This window comes from Pantherophis guttatus, chromosome 13 (genome assembly GCF_059756535.1).
Source record: "Pantherophis guttatus breed Tessera chromosome 13, ASM5975653v1, whole genome shotgun sequence".
NCBI classification, from domain to species: Eukaryota; Metazoa; Chordata; class Lepidosauria; order Squamata; family Colubridae; genus Pantherophis; species Pantherophis guttatus.
In genome coordinates, this window is record NC_142075.1 from 14,779,430 (window position 1) to 14,804,841 (window position 25,412).

The 25,412-nt window shown below is 44.2% G+C and overlaps 2 protein-coding genes across 4 annotated transcripts in view; one reads left to right on the plus strand and one right to left on the minus strand.

Annotated features, from left to right (window-relative positions):
• KIF7 (kinesin family member 7) overlaps window positions 1–9,192 on the minus strand; it is a 28,911-nt gene extending 19,719 nt beyond the window's left edge. The window contains exons 1-7 of one of the 3 annotated variants that reach the window (XM_034424651.3): window positions 8,852–9,192; window positions 6,924–7,310; window positions 6,098–6,298; window positions 4,034–4,454; window positions 2,563–3,100; window positions 2,161–2,298; window positions 35–232 (exon numbers count right to left, since the gene is read on the minus strand). In XM_034424651.3, the coding sequence (XP_034280542.2) occupies window positions 35–232; window positions 2,161–2,298; window positions 2,563–3,100; window positions 4,034–4,454; window positions 6,098–6,298; window positions 6,924–7,251 (1,824 nt within the window). In that variant the 5' untranslated portion in view covers window positions 7,252–7,310; window positions 8,852–9,192. The remainder of the gene's footprint in view (window positions 1–34; window positions 233–2,160; window positions 2,299–2,562; window positions 3,101–4,033; window positions 4,455–6,097; window positions 6,299–6,923; window positions 7,311–8,851) is intronic. The other 2 variants (XM_034424652.3, XM_087877776.1) reach the window with 2 other exon arrangements.
• Window positions 9,193–10,785: 1,593 nt separating this feature from the next.
• On the plus strand, window positions 10,786–25,240 carry LOC117669887 (ras-related and estrogen-regulated growth inhibitor-like protein A). The gene is made up of 4 exons (XM_034424650.3): window positions 10,786–12,215; window positions 13,624–13,677; window positions 18,250–18,326; window positions 21,121–25,240. The coding sequence occupies exons 1-4, from the start codon at window positions 12,077–12,079 to the stop codon at window positions 21,544–21,546; spliced, it is 696 nt and encodes a 231-aa protein (XP_034280541.2). The 5' UTR covers window positions 10,786–12,076; the 3' UTR covers window positions 21,547–25,240.
• The last annotated feature ends 172 nt before the right edge of the window (window positions 25,241–25,412 follow it).

Genomic DNA, 25,412 nt, shown 5'->3' on the forward strand with positions numbered 1-25,412 from the left:
TCCTGTTTATAGGGTGATGAAACAACTCACAAACCTTACTGTGGTTATTACAGGCAAGCTTGAGCCAGTGATGGGACTGGTATGCATCCACAGGAGCTGTGTGTGGCCTTTGGTCAAGCTGCACCAGAGAGACGTTCCTTAGCAGTTCAGGCATGCCCAAATGGGGCATCTCCATCTTTAGGTACTTCTGAAGTTCAGAGATGATGTCTTCCTGTTCTCTCAATTTGGCACCCTGAAAAAAATAATAATAGCGTGAGACCAAAAGTGATAGTTTGAAAGCATAGCTGGTAACTTCAGGGCCACAGGCACCCCAGTTGTTTATTGTTCCTATTGTCTGGTGTCTCCCCCTTCAGCAAAGTGACTAAACTATCCATTTTTATGAACCGCAATGGCTCAGTGGCACAGTACTGCAGGCTGCTACTGCTGATCACCAGCTGCCAGCAGTTTGGCAGATCGAATCTCACCAGGTTCAAGATTGACTCAGCTTTCCATCCTTCCAAGGTGGGTAAAATGAAGACCCAGATTGTTGGGTCCGACAAGAGGCTGACTCTGTAAACTGCTTAGAGAGGGCTGTAAAAGCACTATGAAGCGGTATATAAGTCTACGTGCTATTGCTATTTTTAACAACGTGATTTATTGTCTTGTTTTTAAAGAGGGTCAACCTATTCTCCAAAGCATATGAAGGCAGGACAATAAGCAATGGATGGAAACTAATCAAGGTGAGAATCAACCTAGAAATAAGGAGAAATTTCCTGGCAGGGAGAACAATTAATCAGTGGAACAACTTCCCTCCAGAAGTTGTGAGATCTCCAACAGTGGAGATTTTAAAGAAGAGATTAGACAACCATTCATCTGAAATTCTATCTGGTCTCCTGCTTGAGCAGGGAGTTGAACTAGAAAACCTCCAAAGTCCCTTAGTATTCTGTTTATCCACTAACATAGCTCCGTGTATACTCCACACACCTATCAAAAACTGTAGGAAGGGGGAAAATAATGGTCAAACCCCAATAATTTTGGCTTCACCTTCTTTGACATCATCTTCAGCTAGCTTCCAAAGCTGTAGAAATACTTTATTTTTCTGCGCTTCCCTGACCTCCTGCCCTTATTTATAGCAGTCACCGCTGTCTAGCATCTTCCAGATGTGCTGGGATAAGAACACTTCAAATCCCTCCCATGTTTTCAAAGAAGGACTTCCCAGAACTTGCGGTCCGTCCCAGCACTTCAAGGAAGAAAACGGCTTCCGAAGAACTACGTGAGAGATGCAGACTAGCACCAAATGCCCGGTTGCAGATTGTCTACCTATTCCCATTGATTGTTGGAGTGGACATTCAAAGAAACTTTGGGATTCGGATGTAGCAAGGCAAGTATACCGCAAAGGCAGGCCTGTAACAGAATGGAGCTATTGACCCAAATTCCAGAGATGGGTGACTTCTGTTCTGACCTAGGCTTACCCCAAACCATGAAGCAGACTCCTTGTTCTGACAAAAACCCCTTTTTATTAAGTTACTGTGAATTCTTCACATTCACATCTAGCAAAGTCTTTCAAGGGAGAATTTACAGTCACAGATCTTATCTGGTTTGCAGAGCTGCCAGGCCAATATCTTCAAAATTTAGCAAGGAGGCTCTGAGAGTCACAAACCAATTAAGCTAACTAATTGTCTCCTGCAAACTCCACTCCCCTTTCGCTCCTCTTTTATTCCCTCTGGGAGGGGCCATTCATCGTCTACCTGTGGCCTTACTCCCAAATTGACCCTTGTTCTTTAGCTTCGTCTGGCAACTCTCCGCATGCGCACACTGGGAACAGGCTCCAGCTGTTCATCTGCCACACTGATGTCTGATTCCAAAGGCAGCTGATAACTGGCATATGGCCCTGGCCCTTTCTCTGCCTCTGACGCAGAGCCCTCATCAGAGCCTCCCCCAGACTTCAGGACTGGCCCATGTTCCTCCCCAACCTCCTCACTGTCCAAATCTGCTGCTAGCTCTGCTGGCTGCTGGTGGGCCACAACAACTTCCTTCTCCCAAATGCAGCTGAAAGAAGATGAGTTGTCAAGGAGACCAAAGTGGAGAAAGAGAATCTGGCTGCAAAGATCAATGACTTTTTTTAAATCAGCGGACGCCAGGCTGAGGGAGGAGAAGCTTAGTAACCTAAGAAGGAGATACCTGTGCTTTGTACTGCTCCATAGCATCCTCAAGGGCTGCCAAGAAATCCTGGTTCTCCCTCTCTAAGCGCTCTACTTGCTCCTCCAGCCTCACCACCTCCTCCTGTCTCACCATCTCAGCTCCTCGTTGCTGCCCCTCCTGGCAAAAGAAGAGAAAAAGGAGGGGAAGGTGGGATCGTCTTCATGGGATCTTCAGAAGGTTCTTGGGTCATCTCCCCAGCCAGACCAAAGAAGGAGAAGAGCATCCTCATAACCCACTCTCAGTATCATCCCATGAGATGCTGTTGGCAGAAACAGCTCCATGTCTTGTACCCCGAGGGAGGCTATTTAATTACATCTCCATTGCCTCTTTCCTCCCACAAACGGGCCCCCTGCCCTTCAGTTGGGGGTTCCACCACAGTACCTGAGTCTTGACCAGCTTGGAACTGGAAGTTTTGGAGCGCGGCTCCTCAGCCGAAGTGCTTCCAATCCCACTGTCTACGCCGGAGGTCAAGCTCGGCTCACCTGCCCCATTTTCTACTGCACAAAGCCAGTCCTTCACCTGGAGCCCCTGTTCCTCTGTCAAATTGCCCTCCCCTTGCAGTTCCATCAAGAGCTGATAGGCGGCGTCTGTGCAAGTCCGGTAGTGGTTGCATTCAGCTCGTAAGCGAGTCACGCTTTCCTCCAAGTGACCCTTGATGGGCACCTCCGATCGGCGGATGATGCGAGTCTCTGAGCGGTGTCTCTGTTCCAAGGCCCTCTGAAGCTTCTTGAGACGCAGCTGTAGGGCTTCTACGGGCTCCACCTCCTTGCTGCAATTCACCACGGCCCAATTTTTGATATTCTGAGCCCATCTGGCATAATTCAGAGTAGTCAGACTCTCATCGAAGTCAGAGGAGGAAGGGCTGACGCAGGCAATCATCACGGTTTTGGCATTCCCACCTAAGGAGCCTTTCAGGATTCTGAAACCAGAGCAGGACCTCATATTAGCAAGACTGAAGTAGAGCGGGAGGAATCATGCTTAAAGAAGGAACAATGAGATTCAGTTCTTATTTTTGGGTCATGAGTAGCTCTTGGGAAGGAAAAAACTATCGGAGGCTGTAAATGAAAACAACGGTGGCCTTGAAGTTCATTATTTATGCAGTTCTTAGGTTTTAGGGATGCAGTGGCTCAGTGGCTAAGATGCTGAGCTTGTTGATCGAAAGGTTGGCAGTTTAGTGGTTCGAATCCCTAATGCTGTGTAACAGGGTAAGTTCCTGTTACTTGTCCTGGCTTCTGCCAACCTAGCAGTTCGAAAGCATGTAAAAAAAATGCAAGTAGAAAAATAGGGACCACCTTTGGTGGGAAAGTAACAGCGTTCCATGCACCTTTGGCGTTGAGTCATGCCGGCCACATGACCACGGAGACGTCTTTGGACAGCGCTGGCTCTTCGGCTTTGAAACGGAGATGAGTACCGTCCCCTAGTGTCAGGAACAACTAGCATGCATGTGTGGGGGAACCTTAACCTTTAACTTCAAATCAATTTTAACTGCTAGGTTGGCAGAAGCTGGGACAAGTAACGGAAGCTCACCCCATTACGCAGTACTAGGGATTTGAACTGCTGAATTGCCGACCTTTCTGATCAACAAGCTCGGTGTCTTAGCCACTGAGGCACCGCGTCCCTTAAACTATAAACTATAATATATATATAATGTATATAATATAGTATATAGTATATTAAACTGTACTATAATAACAATCCATAAACTGTGAGGCCCATAGTCATTAAATACTAAAAAAATATTTGTTCTGGTCTCTGACGGTAATAAACGTGATTTGATTTGAACACAACCAACAGCAAAGCAGGTAAGAGGATAAGAGTACATCCTAACGGTGAGGAATCAGGAGGAGACTACCTGGTGATTTTGGAATCCCGATACGGGATGTGGCTGCTTTTCCGGCGGGGGTCTCCGAGGGCACTGATGACGTTGCCCAAGGCCAAGAGGCTGGCATTGATCTGGATTGTCTCCTTCAGCCTGTCCCCAGTACACCCCGAATTCACCACCCGCTCAGAACCGGCCAGATCCACAAAGTGAAACTTGGACTTCAGAACCTGCCCAGAATTTGGTGCCACCAAAGTCTTCTCTGGGCAGGCGAAGCGAGTGAGACAGTTGCTGCTCTGTCTTCGTGCCATGGTCACGGTGAAGATGGTGTGGGAACGACTGGACCTCCTGTTGAGGTGGGTGCTTCCCGTGTGCTTGGCTGCGTTGCCCATTTCCAGCAAGCTCAGAACCTCATCCAGACCTTCCACTTCAGTTTCCTTCACCCCGTGCAGCACTGCAACAAGAGAAGGAAAGAAAGAGACTGGGCTCCCTTGTGGTAATAAACCACGCTTTGTCTAATCGTGGTTTCAAAGATACACCTGGTTAACTTCTCATAAAATTTGATTCAGAACATAGCAATCTTCGTCCTAGATCAGGGGTCAGCAATCTGCGGCTCTGGAGCCACATGTGGCTCTTTCAACGCTCTGCTGTGGCTCCCTGTCGCTCAAAATATGTGTTACAACCGCCAATGAGCGATACCCGCCGACATGTGATTTATTGAGCTTTTCGACACACACACACACCCGGTAGGCCAAGAAAACAGAACGTTTAATTCAACTACATATGCCAGTTCTGTGGCCTCTCAGGAAATAGTCAGGCATGGGAAGGGTTTTGTGGCTCCCGATGTTTTCTTTTCTGTGGGAAACGGATCCAAATGGCTCTATGAGTGCTTAAGATTGCCGACCCCTGAGAAAGGAAACTGGTAAAAAACCCAGCCAAGATGGTTGAGTCATAGCTAACAACCACCACAGATGATATGAAGAGAGAATGTAGCTCTTGAACAAGGCAGGTATGGATTCAAAACTTCTCTGCCCTTACTCAGTGGCTGCTTTGGCCTCGTCTGTGATTCATCAATTTTATATTAGGGTAAATCACTGTGCAAAAATGGTACTGCGGCGTCTAGTTTCACAACACATCTTTGTGCCAAGGAAACAATAAAATTAGGAAAGAGAAGCAAAAGTTGTTAATGTACTAAAACAAAGCAGGCAATCTTTCCCAGAATTTTATATACTATTCTGACAGCCATGATTTTTAAAAAAAGAGGGACAATAATGAAAGAAGTGGGTAATATAGTACCAATAGTAACAGCTACCCCAGGTGCAATCCCAAAACAACTGCAGGCCCACTTAGACCACCATCGGCATTGACAGAATCACCTTCCATCAATTGCAAAAGGCAGCTTTACTTAGAACAGCTTACATCCTGTGATGATGCCCTTAACACCAGCAAATAGCAACATATGCTACCCCCTGATCTTTGGGAAGGACTCAAAAGATGGATAAAAGTGCCAAATCCAATCTAAACATCTGGTTGACTGTGCAACCAACCATAGTAACAACAACACATAGGGGACAATAACAAAAAAAGAGGGGGGAAATAGCCAAATCAGTTTCCAAAAATCATACTGGACAATTGAACGCTTAGCAAGAGACAGATGTTGAAAACTACTTCTCTGGCCCCAAACTTTGAGCAACAAACTGTGCTATCAGACTCTTACAAAGAAGGAAAAACACATGTCCTAAGGCAGTGGTGGCTAACCTTTTCCAGACTGAGGGCCCAAAGTGTGCGCATGCATGTGAATGCATGTGCGCACCCCGAACCCACAAAACGCAATGCACACACGCCCCCCCGCATGTGCCCCACCCCCATGCATGTGTGCGGGCCCCCTGCATGCCCCCCACCCCCCCGCACATTCCCCCCACATGCATGCCCCCACATGCATGCCGCCCCCCCGGGCATGCGCAGCAGAGACCCAAAGACCAGCTGGCTGGCAGGAAGCACAAGCGCATGCAACTGGGGCGACAGCTCGCGGCATCACGGTCCTAAGGGGTTCCTTATGGAGGAAGGGGGGGGAGAGAAGAGTCCTTTGGCTTATACCTGTATTTCCCCGGTCATCTTCCCATATCTGGATGTCCTTGCTGGCCGTGTCCACCTGCAACAAATCTCGGAACTCCTCCTTGTACACTTCCAGGTAAGACACGCGGACAGTGTAATTGAGCAGATCGTTCTCATCCATCAGCTTGAAGGCCTCAGCCATGGCGCGAGGGATGATGCCCTGCTCATCCTCATTGATGGAAGCTGGATGGGAGAAATGGAGTTGTTAGAGGCACTGCATAAATTAAGCAGTGCATAAATTAATAATAAAACAAGAGTGTTTTCAGGGTTGTTTTCAACAAACTAGAGGAAGGAAGGAGGGAGGGAAGGAGGAATGGAAGAATACAGTACGCAAGTTATAGCAAGTTTGTATAGCAACCAGAGAAGCAAAAATGGAGTGATTAGAGGCACTGGCTGCAAGCAGGGTGTATCCCCTCCCTAAGGGAAATGGTTTGATGCAGCTGAACGATTGTGCTCTTGGAGACACCCCTGGCACACATGCTCACATTTCCACCAAAGGTAGACCTTCTAACAAGGGCACATAGCAGGGGTGCCATTCAGCAGGTTCTGGAGAACCGGTAGCGGAAATTTTGAGTAGTTCGGAGAACTGGAAAATACCACCTCTGCCTGGCCCCAGAGTGGGGTGGGAGTGGGGATTTTGCAATAGGTTGTAAAATGAGGCAAAATCCAACTTAAGAACCATCTCACTTAGCAACAGAAATTTTAGGCTCCCTTGTGGTCGTAAGTCACGGACTACCTGTATTCATGCCTTCTAAAGTAAGAGAAACTTTAAAGGACTTGATTTATGCAAGAAAACCAGGGAACTTACAGACGCGTGCTTCTCCGATGGTGTAGGTCTTCCCCGAGCCCGTCTGACCGTAAGCAAAGACGGTGACATTAAAACCTTCCAGGAACGCTTCCACCAGCGGTTGGATACAGGTGGCATAGACAGACACCTGGTCTGATATTTCGGTGAAGATTGTGTTGAACTGGAAATGTCGTGTGTGGCCCAGAGTCACTTCCTTCTTCTCAGGGTCTCCCTGGAGGCAGATCTGGTGCCCGTGTAACTGTTCCTTGGGCAACAATGGCCGAATGCGCACGGCTACCCTGACCGGGGTCTCTTCCATCAAGGGCTGGGCCTTGGCTTTCAGACCCATGATTGGCCAAGGCAGGAAGTCAAGAGAGACACCAGACAAAAGAAGGAACCATCTCTCTGCTAGGGAAAGAAAGAAAAAAAGAGGTAATCACAACAGAATAATAATAACAACAGATTAACAGAGTTGGATGGGACCTTGTAGGTCATCTAGTCCAACCCTCCTGCCCAAGGAGGAGACCCTACACCATTTCTGACAGATGGCAATCCAGTCTCTTCTTGAAAGCTTCCAGTGATGAAGCTGCCACAACTTCCAAAGGCAACTTCAGTTCCATGGGTTGATTGTTCTCACTGTCAGAAAATTTCTCCTTACTTCTAGGTTGAATCTCTCCTTGTTCAGTTTCCATCCATTGTTCCTTGTCTGGCCTTCAGGTGCTTTGGAAAACAGGTTGACCCCCCTCCTCTCTGGGGCAGCCCCACAAATATTGGAAACCTGCTCTCATGTCTCCCCTGGTCCTTCTCTTCACTAGACTAGCCATGTCCAGTTCTTGCAACCAACCGTTCATTGTATGTTTTAGCCTCCAGTCCCCTAATCCTCCTGGTTACTTTTCTCTGCACTTTTTTCTAGAGTCTCAAAAAATCTTTTTTTATATAGTGTGTTGACCAAAACTGGATCCAGTACTCTAGGTGTGGTCTTACTAAGGCTTTACAGAGTGGTATTAGTACCTCGCGTAGGTGTAGAAGAGGAAGCTGTGTAGGCAGCTCCTCGGCTCTTCTTGTCTAGTCCCATAATATTCCCAAGATCTAAGAGGAAGATAGACCCAAAAATAGAAGGTGGGACCTGCAGTATCCCCCATCCCAAGGATGGGAAATGTGGACAAGGAGCTGCTGATTCAGTTCTACAGAGGAATGATTGAGTCTGTCATCTGCACCTCTATAACTGTCTGGTTTGGTTCTGCAACCCAACAAGACAGACACAGACTTCAGAGGATAATTAGAATTGCAGGAAAAAAAAAAACAATTACTACCAACCTGCCTTCCATTGAGGACCTGTAAACTGCAGGAGTCAAAAAGAGGGCTGCGAAAATATCTACAGACCCCTCGCATCCTGGACATAAATTGTTTCAACTCCTACCCTCAAAATAGAGTGCTGCACACCAGAACAACTAGACGCAAGAACAGTTTTTTCCCAAACGCCATCACTCTGCTAAAGAAATAATTCCCTCAACACTGTCAAACTATTCACTAAGTCTGCATTACTATTAATCTTCTCATCGTTCCCATCACCCACCTCCTCCCACTTATGACTGCGTGACTGTAACTTTGTTGCTTGTACCCTTACGATTTATATTGATTGTTTCCCGATTGCTTATTTGTACCCTATGACTATCATTGGGTGTTGTACCTTATGATTTTTGACGAATGTATCTTTTTTTTTATGTACACTGAGAGCCTATGCACCAAAGACAAATTCCTTGTGTGTCCAATCACACTTGGCCAATAAAGAATTCTATTCTATTCTATTCTAGGGTAGAAGCTGGTCTGTTGGACCCCAACTCTTCGGTCCTTCCGCTCCCTTCCCAGGGACAATCCCCGAGTCCTCTCCATAGACTCAGAGGCATCCTGTATCCAAAAAGAGGGAGCGCCTCTGGGTCCCGACTCACCTTATTATGCCAGTCTCCTCCTTGCCAACCACAATCTCTCCCCACCCGCCCCCCAAGTCCTGGGATAGCCGACGCGGAGCTATGGCGTCAAGGGGCGGCTCCTTCACCCCCCTCTCCGTCCGAGGAAGGGCTTGGGGGGAGGAAAAGGGTGGAAGGAGGAGGAGGAGGAGGAAGAGGGAAATTCTGGGTCCAGTACGCGCCGCTATTTCTGGGAAGAAGATGGAGCAACTGCCCTCTCCAGAGCCGGACTGCAGGACGCATCTGGAAAGCAAACGGGACCGTTTCGTTTTTTTCCAGATGTTGGCGAACTACAGTTCCCAGCAGCTCCAGTGGAAAAGCATGCCGGGAACGGGTCCTGCATCAACATCTGGGAGGGGAATGGGATGGGAGTGAGGAAGGCTCCTCCTTGGAAAGGAAGCGCATCCTCTGCCTCCTCTTTGAAGGCGAACGGGGGCGATGGACGCAGCCTGGCTTTGCTTGTTCGCTCCGGGACGGGGAAAAAAAATTCTCTCGGGCGATCTGGGGTTTTATTTTTAATTTTTTTTCCCTTTTCCCCTTCGGTGTAAAACCTGTCCTGCCCGCAAGCCTGCGACGCCTCTGTACTAGCAGCGTTGATAGCCTCTTTTTTGACTCGAAGAGTTTTGTGAGACGGGTCTCTTTGCCATTTAGGACAAGGGTAGTTTTTCATTTTGAATGCTTTATTTTTATTTTATTTTATTTTTTGGACTTCTGAAAAGTCTTGCCCGCTTGGTCCTTCAAAGGGACCCCGAAAACCGCAGGGAAGAGAATCGGGTGCCGGGGTTTGGGGGAAGAAGGGAGAATCGGACGCGACTGAAGGGAAGAAGAAAAAAAGAGAGAAAGTTTTGATTTTTATTGTGAAATGCGCGCTAGGAAGACGGAGGGAATTCTCGAGGCGCCTCTGGTTTTTAAGAGCTAAATCCTGGATTTTTTGAGGGGGAATAAGTGGCTCCTTTTTCAGGTTCTTCCTACCTAAAGAGAAATTCCTGGCTAAAGAGAAATACACATAAAGGCCTATGAAAAGAAAAGAAAACACACACACATATATTTATATATATATATTTTTCTCTTTAGCCAGGTTCTTCCTACATAAACCAAGATTTTTATGCAGCCCTAGTTCAGTGAAATCCCAATCCACTAGGGCTGCATAAAAATCTTGGTTTACGTAGGAAGAACCTGGCTAAAGAGAAATACACATAAAAACCTACGAAAAGAAAACGTGTATGTGTGTGTGTGTATGTATGTATGTTTGTATGTATGTATATAAAAGTGAGGAACAACAGATCCACCTTCCTTCCTGCATTTGAAAAAGGAGCCACTTCTCCAGCTATTCAAAAAAAAAAACAAAAAAAACACCAGGATTTAGCTCTTAAAAAGCGGTTTTAACATTTAAAATCACAATTACACTTTTACAGCTTTCCGATATCGGAATTTTTTCTTAATTTCAACTTATCCATGAGCCTGTTGTTTTATACATATACATTCTTATTCCCTCATTGCTTGTTAGTATAATATATACAATATTTACATATCTACTATACTCTAAATATGTATATTTTTCCCCCGTTTTATTATCTTTCCTATATAATCACTTTTAAAAAGCAGTGGCAGAGGAGGCAGCTGAATGCTTTACGTGACAAAACACGCTGGGCCCCTTTTTTTTCTCCAGCTTCAGTTAGCAACATTCCTTCAATAAGCCACGATCAGCCAGGTTTAGCCAATAAATAAACCATGGGTGATGGGGGAACCTGCCCCTTAGTTCCTTAAAAAAGGAAGAGGAGAAAACAGACATACAAACGCTTATTTAAAGAGTTGTGGCTTTCTTGGTAAACCTTTTCACAAAGTTTATTTTGGAAATAATGTGATTTCAAAACTAGAAACATAGTGCATGAAGCTGTGTTCCTATCGTGCATAACTGTGATAGAAATAATATTGTACCAAAGAGATGGGCTAATGCAATAACTAGTGTGGGAAGTTAGCACCCACCCCTCTCCTAGAAGAATGAAATATTTTAGGAAATATTAAAAAGGCAGAATATTATATTTCCATGGATGAGGAATGGAGAAACATGTTTTAAAGACAAAGCAGCTCCCTGCCTCCCCCACCCACCTTTGTCAATGGGCCAGAGGCAGAAACAGAGGCGTGGCTTGGTGGGCGTGGTGTGATTTGGCTTGGTGGGCATGGCAGGGGAAAGATACTGCAAAATCTCCATTCCCACCCCACTCCAGGGGAAGGATATTGCAAAATCCCATTCCCACCCCACTCGGGGGCCAGCCAAAGGTGGTATTTGCCAGTTCTCTGAACTACTCAAAATTTCCGCTACCAGTTCTCCAAAATAACTCAAAATTTCTGCTACCGGTTCTCCGGAACCTGTCAGAACCTGCTGGATTTCACGCCTGCTGTGGACCCCTGATTTAGATAGCAGAAAGGTTGCTCATCTCAAAAGCCAGAAATAATAAGGCGGGCTTGGTTCAAGATCCTGGCTGCCTGTAGTAGAATAACGGGACTGCTTTACAAGGTGGAAAATATGACCAAATGGAACCAGGGACACTGAAACTAGGAACTTTCTCCTCCTGAAGCCTGGCAGATAAATATCAAATTAATTTTTTTTAAAAAAAAAAATAAAGTAATATGTTGGCCTGAAATTGCCTCTTGCAAAACCTAGGGCCAGCCCAACCTGCTTACGGATTCCTACCTTACATGAATACACTGTATGTGACTCTCGTGGCGTGGCTTCTCTGCATAGACCTATTGCTCTGCCTGTGCACTTTGAAAATTGGTTAACTGGCTCACTGGAGCCCCACCCTGTATGGGAAGTGTGTGCAACACACCGAAAAGACTTGAGTTCCTACAGATACAGAAGACTATGAGTCCCACCCGAATCCTTTAGCTGCTCTAAGGTGGGTCCTGTCCATCGTTAATTTTCATTCTATCCATGGATGTGGGGTGGAGTAGAATTAGCCTGCTAGATTTGTTAACTGAGTGATGACCACTGACATTCTGGTTTTATTGCTCTTAAGAATATGTTGGTTAGTAGTTTCCAGGAAGGGAACCCCTTCGGTTCCTCTGGCTTGGTATGATCCATGCAAATAACTCCCACTGGTGGCAAGTGAGAAAGACTCATTCTTCTTTTGACTGAACGGGGGAAAACAGCTGAAACAGTTTCCCCAGCTGATATAGTCTGGACGAAAGAAGAGATCTTTATCAATGGTCCTCCGAATCCCCCTTCGCAGGAGTGCCAGCTTCACTCCTGACCACCAGCCTGGGGCAGAGGTCTCCACTTCTACCCCTGTGAAAATGGAAGCCAACGTGGTGGTCCTAGGAGCAGACAGCGTGGGAAAGTCAGGTAAGTTGGCGACAAAACTACTCCAGGGCGTTTTGCTATTCTAGGCTGTGAAATAATCTCTCTCCACTTTTTTAAAAAAAAAAAAAACCCACAGAAAGAAACTTGCAAACATGCAATGCAAGCTTCAATGTGCAGGGTATCAATGAAAAGTGAAAGGTGCCCTGCCCAGAAATAGTAGACAGGTAAAATGCAATGCTGCAACATTTAATGAGTAATACTATTTATATGTAGCTAAATAGTTCTCTGCTTCATTAACCAAACAAATTACTAACCGGCTTGTCAGATCCCGTAAGCGCTGCAGAAGAGCGAAAGGGAATCACGGTGGTTGTTCACACCACTGGTCGGGTGGCTCAGAGGCTAAGACGCTGAGCTTGTCGATCGAAAGTTTGGCAGTTCAGCGGTTCGAATCCCTAGTGCCGCGTAAACAGGGTGAGCTCCCATGACTTGTCCCAGCTTCTGCCAACCTAGCAGTTCGAAAGCACGTAAAAAATGCAAGTAGAAAAATAGGGACCCCCTTTGGTGGGAAGGGAACAGCGTTCCTTGTGCCTTTGGCGTTGAGTCATGCCGGCCACATGACCACGGAGACGTCTTTGGACAGCGCTGGCTCTTCGGCTTTGAAACGGAGATGAGCACCGTCCCCTAGAGTCGGGAACAACTAGCACATATGTGCCAGGGGAACCTTTACCTTTACCTCACACCACTGGTCACAATTCAGCGCTTCCATTGCAATTATCTGCATATTTAAGACCGAGTGAGTCTTGTTGAATTCAGAGCTCTTCTGCCCAGCCACAATCTGGATCACTTAACCTTCTGAGCTGAGATGTTATGATCGGATTTGCACATTATGTGCTTTTTGTAAGTTGCCAACCTTAAGATGTGTTTGGGACGAAAGGGAATTTTTGAGCTTCCTTTCCCCTCCACTCCCCCCCCCACAAAAAAATAATAATATGTGGGTTTATCATTGAGTAAGTAAGTCTAGAATAATGCCTAAATGTGTTTAGGATGATAAGCAAAAATTTGAGGCAGACATATAGGGTTGCAAACGAGCTGATAGCTTTTTAGGGCAATTAATTTTTAGCTCTGCAAAAATGGAATAACTTGGAGAGTGCTGAAAACATGGATTCTACAAAAGTTTGAGCGTTATTTTCCATTGAAAATAAATTTTCAGGGTCTACATGAAACATAAAAAAATAGGGTAACGTGTTACGGTACAGAGGTAAATTTTGAGGACACGGGTCTTTAAATATTTGAATTTGATTCGGAAGCTGGTTTTATTTTTAATGTGGGGTGCGAGGGAGAACAGCTTCCAATTATTTTTTTTTGCTGTTGAATGATAACATCCTTTTCCATTCCTCCTCCTGCCCCATCTGTTCTATATAACAGTTTCAACTCCCACTCTATTTCACAGCTCTGACGGTGCGTTTCCTTACCAAAAGGTTTATTGGGGAATATGGAGACATGGGTGAGTGTTCGGACCTTTACACAATTTTGGAGCTGGTTAATAATGTCTTTCATCCTGGGAACGGTGGGTGATGGATGGACCATCGCATTGGACACCCACAAGAAACCCCTCAAGAATATCTTTTGGGGAGGGCAGTGTTTTTAACACCTTGGTTGCTTTAACATATCTGGACTTTAACGCCCAGAATTCCCCAGTCAGACTTGCTGTCCACACATCTTAAAATAGTCAAGGTTGGGGTTAGGGGGTGATAGGGAAGAAAGGAAATTCATAGGGGCATGAAAAGCAAACTAAAAATGCTACCCTGTTTATCCTTGATTAAATCATTTGTTTCTTTTGATTAGCATCTATGGCTTTCAGAATAGAATAGAATAGAATAGAATAGAATAGAATAGAATAGAATAGAATAGAATAGAATAGAAATAGAAATAGAAATAGAAATAGAACAGAACAGAAAGAATAGAGTAGAGTAGAGTAGAGTAGAGTAGAGTAGAGTAGAGTAGAGTAGAGTAGAGTAGAATAGAATAGAATAGAATAGAATAGAATAGAATAGAATAGAATAGAATAGAGTAGAGTAGAATAGAATAGAATAGAATAGAATAGAATAGAATAGAATAGAAATAGAACAGAGCAGAGCAGAGCAGAGCAGAGCAGAGCAGAGCAGAATAGAATAGAATAGAATAGAACTAGAAATAGAATAGAAATAGAAATAGAACAGAAAGAACAGAATAGAATAGAATAGAATAGAATAGAATAGAATAGAATAGAATAGAATAGAATAGAATAGAATAGAATAGAATAGAACTCTTTATTGGCCAAGTGTGACACACAAGGAATTTGGAAGGGACCTCGGAGATCTTCTAGTCCAACCCCCTGCTCAAGCAGGAGACCCTATACAATTCAGACAAGTGACTGTCCAGTCTCCTCTTAAAAGCCTCCAGTGATGGAGCGCCCATAACTTCTGAAAGCAAGCCGTTCCACTGGTTAATTGTTCTCCCTAATTCCAGGTTGCTTCTCTCCTTGATTAGTTTCCATCCTTTATTTCTTGACTTGCCTTCTGATGCTTTGGAGAATAAGCTAACCCTCTCTTCTTTGTGGCAGCCCCTCAAATACTGGAATACTGTTTTCATATCGAATTGGCCTTTTTAGTCAACACTAGATGCTGCTTTAGGACCTCTTTCCAGAGCACGATACCATAGTCTCTTGAGACGGAAGGATGCCAATGATGATGTTTTCATGTCACATATGACATACATCATGCCATAGATGCTATATGACCACATATGTAAAATGGCTAACAACTTGAAAAAGAAGATGGATTAAAGTTTTAAAACACAATTTCAAATCAACAGTTCCTTAGGCTTCAAAATCATTTAGCATTTAAAATCCCAGCAAAAGAGATGTTTTTTTTTCCCCCAAAATGCTAAGAGTGGGGGAACTGAGCAGCACCAATTTAAGCAGCACAGTAATTGACCAAGATCACATGAAACTCTGAAGTGATAAATGATTATTTTAAGATCACAGCGGGTATTTTCAGAACGCTTGAGGTAGAATCTAAACATACCCCAGGCCAATTTAGCCAAGCCATTAGCAAGCTTTATACATCTTGTCCAAAAGGAAAATAACTCTTATTTTAAAGCAATACCCCCAAAAGACGAAATTAGGCTGAAAAAAGCCAGGTCTGCTCACCGTATGTCATCTTCAGACCCTTTCATTTTAAAGGAACATTATTTATGTAAAACATGTTCAGATAAGTGCACAATAATATTGGTAAGCTATAAACCATAGTTTATATTTTCCAGGTAAGGACGATTTGTTTCATTTGACTTAGTGCAGTGTTTCTCAACCTTGGTAGCTTGAAGATGGGTGGACTTCAACTCCCAGAATCCCCCAGCCAGCAGCGCTGGCTGGGGGGATTCTGGGAGTTGAAGTCCACCCATCTTCAAGTTACCAAGGTTGAGAAACACTGACTTAATGGAATGTGCAAATACAGTCACTTGTGGTTTATTTAAAACCATTATCAAGCAAATCTTGGCTTGGTCACTAGCTTGTTTGAAGACAAAATGCTCTTTCTTTCCTTCTGCCATGAAATTAACCAATCTAATATCACACTTATTTTTTTTTGTCAATTTTTTTTATTTTATACACAAACAAACACACAATACATAATCAGTCGTTCAGTGCGTCATCTAGGTGTTTCTTCGGTGACTTCTTCTTCTTATTGCTCCTCCTTTCTTCATCCTTTCTTAATATTTTCCATTCCTTTGTTACAACATTCTCCCCATCATTCAATTATTATAACATTCTCTTGGTTACTATTAATACATTTATCTATATCTCTTCTCTAACTATTAAGAGCCTTGGTGGCGCAGCAGACTAAAGTGCTGTTAAGTAGCACCAGCTACCTGCAATTACTGCGAGTTCAAATCTCACCAGGCTCAAGGCTGACTCAGCCTTCCATCCTTTCGAGGTAGGTAAAATGAGGACCCGGATTGTGGGGGCAATAAGCTGACTTTGTATACAAAAGAACACCGCTTGGGGGGGGAGCGACAGCCCTACTAAGCAGGAATATACAAAAGTATGAAGGCTATTGCTTAACGCATTGTAAACTGCCCTGAATCTCTGGAGAAGGGCAGCATATAAATCGAACCAATAAATAAATAAATAAATAAATAAATAAATAAATAAATAAATAAATAAATAAATAAATAAATAAATAAATAAATAAATAAATAAATAAATAAATAAAACCAATAGTAAAATTGTCTCCATATCTCAAAATATTCCATATCCTCTCTTTCTTTAATTATCAAAGTCAATCTATTCATTTCTGCACAGTCTAAAGTTTTCTTGATTACTTCTCCTTCTGAAGGGATTTTCTCTGCTTTCCATCTTTGCGCAAATACTATCCTCGCTGCGGTTATTACATGTATAATCAAACATATATTTTCTTTACTAATTTTCTCTGGTAGGATACCCAATAGGAACAGCTCCGAGTTTAAGTCAATATGTTGTTGAAGCCTTTCTTCTAACCATGTTTTAATTCTACTGCAATAGTTTCTGGCTCCTAGATATGTCCACCACATATGTAATATCACACTTAGATGGTGAAAAAAAATTTTTTTTAAAGAAGACCAATGAAAAGCCAGCACAGGACATGTGTTAGGGTGTTGAACTGGGACTGGAAAAATGCAGGGGTCTCAACCATGGGGCTCATTAGTTTGTCTTCAGCTAAATCCTATTTCTCTTTCATAGGATTGTTGTTAAGGATAAACTGAAACAAAACATTTTGGTACTTGGATCAGACACTCCAGTTCTGCAGGAGACAGATGATAGATAGATAGATAGATAGATAGATAGATAGATAGATAGATAGATAGATAGATAGATAGATAGATGGATAGATAGACTTACCCTCAAAACGATGCTATAGAGAACTGCACACCAGAACAACTAGACACAAGAACAGTTTTTTCCTGAATGCCATCACTCTGCTAAAGAAATAATTCCCGCAACACTGTCAAACTATTGACTAAGACTGCATTACTATTAATCTTCTCATTGTTCCTATCACCCATCTCCTCCCACTTATGACCGTATGACTGTAACCTTGTTGCTAGTATCCTTACGATTTATATTGATATTGTTTCCTGATTGCTTATTTGTACCCTATGACTATCATTAAGTGTTGTATCTTATGATTCTTGACGAATGTATCTTGTCTTTTTATGTACACTGAGAGCGTATGCACCAAGACAAATTCCTTGTGTGTCCAATCACACTTGGCCAATAAAGAATTTATTCTATTCTATTCTATTCTGTTCTGTTCTGTTCTGTTCTGTTCCATTCCAATTCCAATTCTAATTCTAATTCTAATTCTAATTCTAATTCTAATTCTAATTCTAATTCTATTCCATTCCTATTCTTATTCCTATTCCTATTCCTATTCCTATTCCTATTCCTATTCCTATTCTATTTTAGATAGATAGACAGACAGACAGACAGACAGTTAGGCAGTTAGGCAGATAGTGAGGCAGACAGACACTGTAGACAGATTGATAATAGATAGAAACATAACACATACAGTACATACACATATACAGAGATATCTTTTTTCACAAATGAAGGCAAACATACATGTCCCAGGATATTGTTGCAGGATCCAATCTGGGTCAGTCACCGGGACCTGACGTTTTGTCTTCGGACTCATGCTGGAGCCCATCTTCAGGGAACTTTTCTCTGGCAGACTGGGTACTCCTCTGCGTGTGGTCTTTAGAGTGCCTGTTGTATCTTTTTTTCTCATCCAAACAACTCAATCAGGGCAAATCATGCAGGGGTTGGGCAAATGCATGCTGTGTGTAAAACTCTCAGGCTTTGCTCTGTGGAGCTGTCCTCTCCTTACACCCAAAGCTGCTCAAAGAGAGAGGCCCAAGAGGAAATATAGTACAGCCTTTATTGTCATATTGTACATCATGTATACAGCGAAATTGGTTATACATGGAATACATGGAAGGAAGGAAGGATTTCTTGAGAATGGCTTGCGGCAACCTGAACTTTCTGCTTTTTCCAACCCAGAGTCTGTCTACACTCACAGTTTGGCAATAGAAGGCAAAGAGATTCTTTTCCACATCTGGGACATTCCTTGCTCGCAGGTAAGGAAGCAAGGATCACTATGAATATGAATGGGTGTCTGTATTTGGGTGCATGTATAGTCCAATGGAGTTCTACAGTTACCTTTCAATCACAAAATACCTGCCTAATTAAATCATTCTTCCCCTCCTCCTGCATTGTTGTTTTGGAGCTAATGACCATTCACAGACTAATAAGGTAAATATCTCCAGTAGGGTTGTGCATCGCTTCGTTTTAGAAGAGGATTTTGAGAATAAATGGCTGCGCAAACACAAGACTTTTTTTTTGGAAACTCATTAAAGCATAGGGGACGCGGTGGCTCAGTGGCTAAGACGTTGAGCTTGTCGATCCAAAGGTCAGCAGTTCAGCGGTTCGAATCTCTAGTGCTGCATAACGGAGTGAGTTCCCATTACTGCTTCTCCCAACTTAGCAGTTTGAAAGCACGTAAAAAATGCAAGTAGAAAAAATAAGGACTACCTTTGGTGGGAAGGTAACAGCGTTCCGTGCGCCTTCGGCGTTGAGTCATGCCGGCCACATGACCACGGAGACGTCTTCGGACAGCGCTGGCTCTTCGGCTTTGAAACGGAGCTGAGCACTGCCCCCTAGAGTTGGGAACGACTAGCACATATGTGCGAGGGGAACCTTTACCTTTACCTAAAGCACCCATGCCTGCATCAGCCTGGAAAAAGACATAGTTCCCTTAATGAGTTCCAGATAAGTAGTGTGTTTGCACTCCCGTACATTCCAAAGCAGCTTATCTTACATCTAAGGCCCTTGAGTTGACATATATAACATAGTTCTTCACTATTGAAGGATGGAAGAATATAGAACGTGATAAAAACTCCATGCTGGTTGGTTTTATATATAAAAAAATATCCTTCCTTTTGCATCCTTTGAGGGGTGAATTTGTTGTTATCTAAATGCCTCCTGGCCCAGTTTTGAAATCCAGCAGGTTCTAACAGGTTCTGGAGAACCGGTAGCAGAAATTTTGAGTAGTTTGGAGAACCGACAAATACCACCTCTGGCTGGCCCCAGAGTGGGGTGGGAATGGAGATTTTGCAATATCCTTCCCCCAGGAGTGGGGAGGGAATGGGGATTTTGCAGTATCCTTCCCCCAGGAGTGGGGTGGAAATGGAGATTTTACAATATCCTTCCCCCAGGAGTGGGGACGGAATGAGGATTCTGCCACATTCACCAAGCCATGCCCGCAGAACCGGTAGGGAAAAATTTTGGATTTCACCACTGCTCCTGGCTACTTACCTATACTTTGGTTTAATTTTGAGGTCAGTTTCCTTTTCAGTTCAAGCAACCACATAGTCGTATGTCGATGCTTAACTCCCAAAAAAGGCTTGGGGAAGAAAAAGTGAGAATAAAACCTGGGTGTGACTTTTAATTTCAATTTAATGAAAATTAAATTACATTAATTAAGTACAATTATGTGAATGTTTCCGATGCAATCAGGAATTTTCACCTTCTGACATGTTACGATTTGGCAGTTCCTTTTGGAAGGATGCTGGGGGCCATATCCAAAGATTTAGAGAACTGCATTCAGCCTGGGAACACCGGCTGAATGTGGTTCTCTGCGTTTTAGCTAACATAAGATGTCTCTCACAACAGACTTCATTTTGGAAGAAGTTGTGCTTTCACATTGCACCAAGCCATAATATGATTTGCTGGTTGGTAATTTCACATAACAGGGTTCCGTGCGCCTTTGGCGTTTAGTCATGCCAGCCACATGACTACAGAGACATCTTTGGACAGCTCTGGCTCTTCGGCTTTGAAACGGAGATGAACACCGCCCCCTAGAGTCAGGAACGACTAGCACATATGTACAAGGGGAACCTTTACCTTTACCTAATTTCACATATCTTGTGAATATTGTGGTTTATAAACCACATTGTACCAATTTTTATTCTATTGTTGTTGTTGTCAGTATTTTCATGCAGTCTATCAGAAAGTTCTGATTGGATTAGATAGTTTTTAGTATCGTATCCTTCCTAAGGATCTAGGAGAGCCAAAGACATTGTGATAATATTTGTGCTGAACAGCCCAAATGGCACAGCTTTTGTAATACATGAGTTGAGGTTCTATCCACTTTGTCCAAATGCTTTTCCAGAACTTTTGGTATGACGCCAAGCACACCAACCAGGTGTGAGATCCAGCAGGTTCTGACAGGTTCTGGAGAACCGGTAGCGGAAATTTTGAGCAGTTTGGAGAACCGGCAAATGCCACTTCTGGCTGGCCCCAGAGTGGAGCAGGAATGGAGCAGTGGTGGGTTTCAAAATTTTTTACTAACGGTTCTGTAGGTGTGGCTTGGTGGGTGTGGCATGGCTTGGTGGGTGTGGCATGGCTTGGTGGGTGTGGCAGGGGAAGGATACTGTAAAATCTTCATTCCCACCCCACTCCACAGGAAGGTTACTGCAAAATCCCCATTTCCTCCAGATCAGCTGGGACTCAGGAGGCAGAAAATAGAGGGGGTGGAGCCTGTCAAAATTTTTACTACCGGTTCTCCAAACTATTCAAAATTTCCGCTACCGGTTCTCCAGAACTGGTCAGAACCTGCTGAAACCCACCTCTGGAATGGAGATTTTGCAATATCCTTCCCCCTGGAGTGGGGAGGGAATGGGGATTTTGCAGTATCCTTCCCCTGTCATGCCCACCAAGCCACGCCCACAGAACCTATAGTAAAAAAAAAATTGGATTTCGCCACTAACACCAACCATTATTGGCATGACTGCTTTTGTTTTCTGCATTTGCTCGAATAATTATGATTTTCGGTCCAACCAATCTATTGGCCAAATGTGTTTTCTTATTTAGGAGAAGTCAGAGGACAACTCATCCAAAGATAAACGCATCCAGTGGGCTGATGGCTTTGTCTTGGTCTACAGCATCTGTGACCGCGCCAGCTTCAACAGTGTCCAACCCAAAGTCCAGTTCATCAAAGCCACCAAGGAAAGTCCAAGCCAGGAGAAAGTGCCCATTGTTATTGTGGGCAACAAGCGAGATCTACACCATCACCGGGAGGTTTCCAGTGAAGAGGGACGTCTCCTGGCCCTCTCCATGGACTGTGAGTTCTATGAGGTATCAGCAGCCGAAGCCTATCATGGAGCACTCATGGTCTTCCATGGCTTAGCAGAACGCATCTGCGAGGCCAAACTGGCCCTGAAAAAAGGCACAGGAATCCGTAATATCGTCAAGAGTGTATCTGCTGTCTTTGCTCGGAAAAGAACAGACTCAATGTGAAAAAAAGAGGCGAATGTTCTGTAAACACTGTGGGAGAACATCCTGTTTTTCCCCTCTCTTATTTGGGCAGAGTGGAGCATGGATTTTGCTGATGTGGAGTGTCAGCCTCCTCATTCTGCTAATGCCGAAGGAGAATCAATCCAAGAGTTGGTCTAGATGGCTCTCCTGGGTGCAAATTCAAAGAAGAACGGGGCTCTCAAAGGAAGGAAATGGCCATGCTTGAAACACCAGAAGAAAAGGATTCGCCCAAGAGAAAATTAACTTCTTGCCCAAATCCACCCAAATAAGTTGGAATTGGAATTTGGGAGTCCCGTATTAATGTGGTGCTAGTACTGTACCAACTCCAGTACTTGTAGTCACTTTGATATTTACAAAGAGCTTATATGGATAGAACATCATCACTCTGTCCTTATGTCAACAGGACTAAACTAGAGCTCATCTAATCATAATTTACTAGATTAACAACAGCTTAATCTTTAACACTGATCTGAAGTCTTAAGGGGACATCGTATGATGACACCCTATTATAAAGTTCTACCCCTGGCTGTCCAGGAGATGTGGTAGAACAGTGGCCCCCAACCAAGGGTGAAATCCAGCAGGTTCTGACAGGTTCTGGAGAACCGGTAGCGGAAATTTGGCGTAGTTCAGAGAACCGGCAAATACCACCTCTGGCTGGCCCCAGAGTGGGGTGGGAATGGAGATTTTGCAATATCCTTCCTCCAGGAGTGGGGAGGGAATGGGGATTTTGCAGTATCCTTCCCCTGGAATGGGGTGGGGATGCAGATTTTGCAGTATCCTGCCCCTACCACGCCCACCAAGCCACGCCCACAGAACCGAAAGTTTTAAAAAAATTGAATTTCACCACTTTCACCAACCTTTTGGGCACCCGGGACTGGTTCCGTGGAGAGGGGTTTTTCCATGGACCGGAGGGGGTTTGGTTTTGAAAGCTGCCTGCATCCCATGGATGGGGTTTCGCTTGCTTGTATGGCCCGGTTGCTAGCATGCCACAGTCCAATGCTGGTCCAATGCTGGTTGGGGACCCCTGTGGTAGAAGGTCCATCTGTGTACTTGGAAGCTACAAGTGTGGATGAGGAGGAGCAAAGTGAGACTCAACTCTAACAAGATGAAGCAATTGTCCATTCAGACAGTGATTGACTCTGAGACCACACCCTTTTTAGGTCTGGATGAGGGGGCTTTTTCCCCCCGAAAAAAGCTTGTTTCCAGATTAGAATGCCTGGGTTCATACTACATACTGTAAGCCAAAACTAATTAAATGTAGCTTAATGCAATGGATGCTCCCTACCCATAACAGGTTTGTTTGCTGATTGGGAAGGCAACTGAGTCCACAGAAGCTAAAGCAGGGGTGAAATCCAGCAGGTTCTGTCAGGTTCTGAAGAACCGGTTGCGGAAATTTTGAGCAGTTTGGAGAACCGGCAAATACGACCTCTGGCTGGCCCCAGGAGTGGGGTGGGAATGGAGATTTTGCAATATCCTTTCCCCAGGAGTGGGGAGGGAATGGGGATTTTGCGGTATCCTTCCTCCAGGAGTGGGGTGGGAATGGAGATTTTGCAATATCCTTTTCCCAGGAGTAGGGAGGGAATCGGGATTTTGCAGTATCCTTCACCTGCCACACCCACCAAGCCACATCCACAGAACTGGTAGTAAAAAAATTTGGATTTCACCACTGAGCTAAAGTCTATTGATTTCAGAAGGATAATTTTAATCATCTCCTGCAACCCCTGCCCCCACAAATGGACAACATCAAAACATAAATACCCTGTTTTCCCCAAAATAAGACATCCCCTGATAATAAACCCAATCGGGCTTTTGAGCGCATGGCAATAAGGCCAAGCGCTTATTTCAGGGTTCAAAAAAATATAAGACAGGGCTTATTTTTGGGAAAACATGGTAGAGGTCTACTAGTCCAATAGTAGAACTTCTGCTTTGCATTCAGAAGGTTCCTGACTTAGTTTGACTGTTTTTAATTGGCAGCTGTGAGGCCAGTTGTTGCCCCATTCCCTACCTCTGGATGCCCCATTGGATGGAGACCCCTTGATTAGATATGCCAACCATGGCAAACTGGCACCACACTTTAGTGGGAACCATTCCATGTTCTGGTGGGCTCTGGAAGGCTGACTGATCTACTTAATAGTGCTGCTCTACTATCTAGCAAACTAGAGCTTAGCTGCCAATTTAATATCACCGTAACCAGAAGTATGAACTGTCTATAAGGTTACTTTAAGCTAATGTTGCACCTGCAAGGATTTAATCTAAATAGTCCAGTAGAATTTGAACATAGATAATTTGTTTGCTGTCTTAGTAGCCTCTCCATGTAGATCAAAGGCAACCAATCTCTTCTCCAATAAGCAGTTGTGTGAAAGGAGACAAAAGAGTCTATTGAAGAAAATGGGAAAGGGGGAAAGGAAAGGACAGGAAAGGAAAGGAAAGGAAAGGAAGAGAAAGAAGGAAAAAGAAAAGGAAAGGAAGAGAAATAAGGAAAAAGGAAAGGAAAGGAAGAGAAATAAGGAAAAAGGAAAGGAAAGGAAGAGAAACAAAGAAAAAGGAAAGGAAGAGAAACAAGGAAAAAGGAAAGGAAAGAAAGAAAAAGAAAAGGAAAGGAAGAGAAATAAGGAAAAAGGAAAGGAAAGGGAAATAAGGAAAAAGGAAAGGAAGAGAAACAAAGAAAAAAGAAAGGAAAGGAAGAGAAACAAGGAAAAAGGAAAGGAAAGGAAACAAGGAAAAAGGAAAGGAAAGAAGGAAAAAGGAAAGGAAAGGAAGAGAAACAAGGAAACAGGAAAAGAAAGGAAAGATGGATGTCAGGTCAGAGAGAGAAACTGGGTGGCCTCATCCATTTTTGGATTTGTCCAGCTCCCCCAACTTCTCTCCCTGCTGTCATCAACTTGGAAGAACCATATCAGTTGCATCTCTCTGCTGAGATATGAGGACCTCTGCCAAAGTCTCCTTCAACCTCCAGTTCTGTCTTGCTCGCTTTTGTTGACTCAGTTCTTTGCCAACCAGCAGCACCGCAAGTTAGATGCTTAGAACTGGATGTCCTCATGCATCTTTCCCTCCTCCTCCTCCCCCCCCACTCCTTCCTGCCTGACGGCATACAAGGGCTCCTGCTAAGTGAGACACAGCACACACGCCTGTACAATTAAAGATGTGGCTTCCTTCCAGGCCCTTGTGTGGGTGTGTCAGGCCTTAAATAAGAATAGATAGGATAAGAGCTACAGTCCTTGTCTCCTGCTAGGAAAACAACCCTCAGGCCTCTACAACTGATGAAAAGTGGAGGGGGAGGGGGAAATCAGAAGAATTGATTTTCTAAGAGAAAGGAAATTAATTGACAAGTATCTATGGCAGGCAGGGGTGGGTTCTACTTACCTTTACTACCGGTTTGCAACAGGGCCACGTGCGTGTGCTCTTCTGCACAAGCGCGTTCTGATGACGTCGGGGTTGGTGGGCAGAGCCTCCCACCGGTTTTACTACCGGTTCTATAGAACCGGTGCGAACCGAGGGCAACCCACCACTGATGGCAGGGGTCTGCAACCTTAAACACTCAAAAAGCCATTTGGACCCGTTTCCCACAGAAAGGAAAACACCGGGAGCCACAAAACCTTTCCCGTGCCTGACTATTTCTTGAGCGGCCACAAAACTAGCATCTGTAGTTGAATTAAACGTTCTGTGTACTTCTGAATTTTTTCTTTTCTTGGATTTATCCATGGTTGGCCTACCGGGGGGTTGAAAAGCTCAATAAATCGTGTGCCAACGGGTTTCGCACATTGGCGGCTGTGACGCATATTTTGAGTGACAGGGAGCTGCATCAGAGGGATGAAAGAGCCACATGCGGCTCCAGAGCTGCAGGTTGC

Excerpts from the sequence above, each read along its gene's own strand:
- LOC117669887 (XM_034424650.3), top strand. The coding sequence starts at position 12,077 with ATGGTCCTCCGAATCCCCCTTCGCAGGAGTGCCAGCTTCACTCCTGAC. Across the intron at positions 12,216-13,623 it reads AGACAGCGTGGGAAAGTCAG|CTCTGACGGTGCGTTTCCTT; the intron begins GTAAGTTGGCGA and ends TCTATTTCACAG. Across the intron at positions 18,327-21,120 it reads GGGACATTCCTTGCTCGCAG|GAGAAGTCAGAGGACAACTC; the intron begins GTAAGGAAGCAA and ends TTTCTTATTTAG.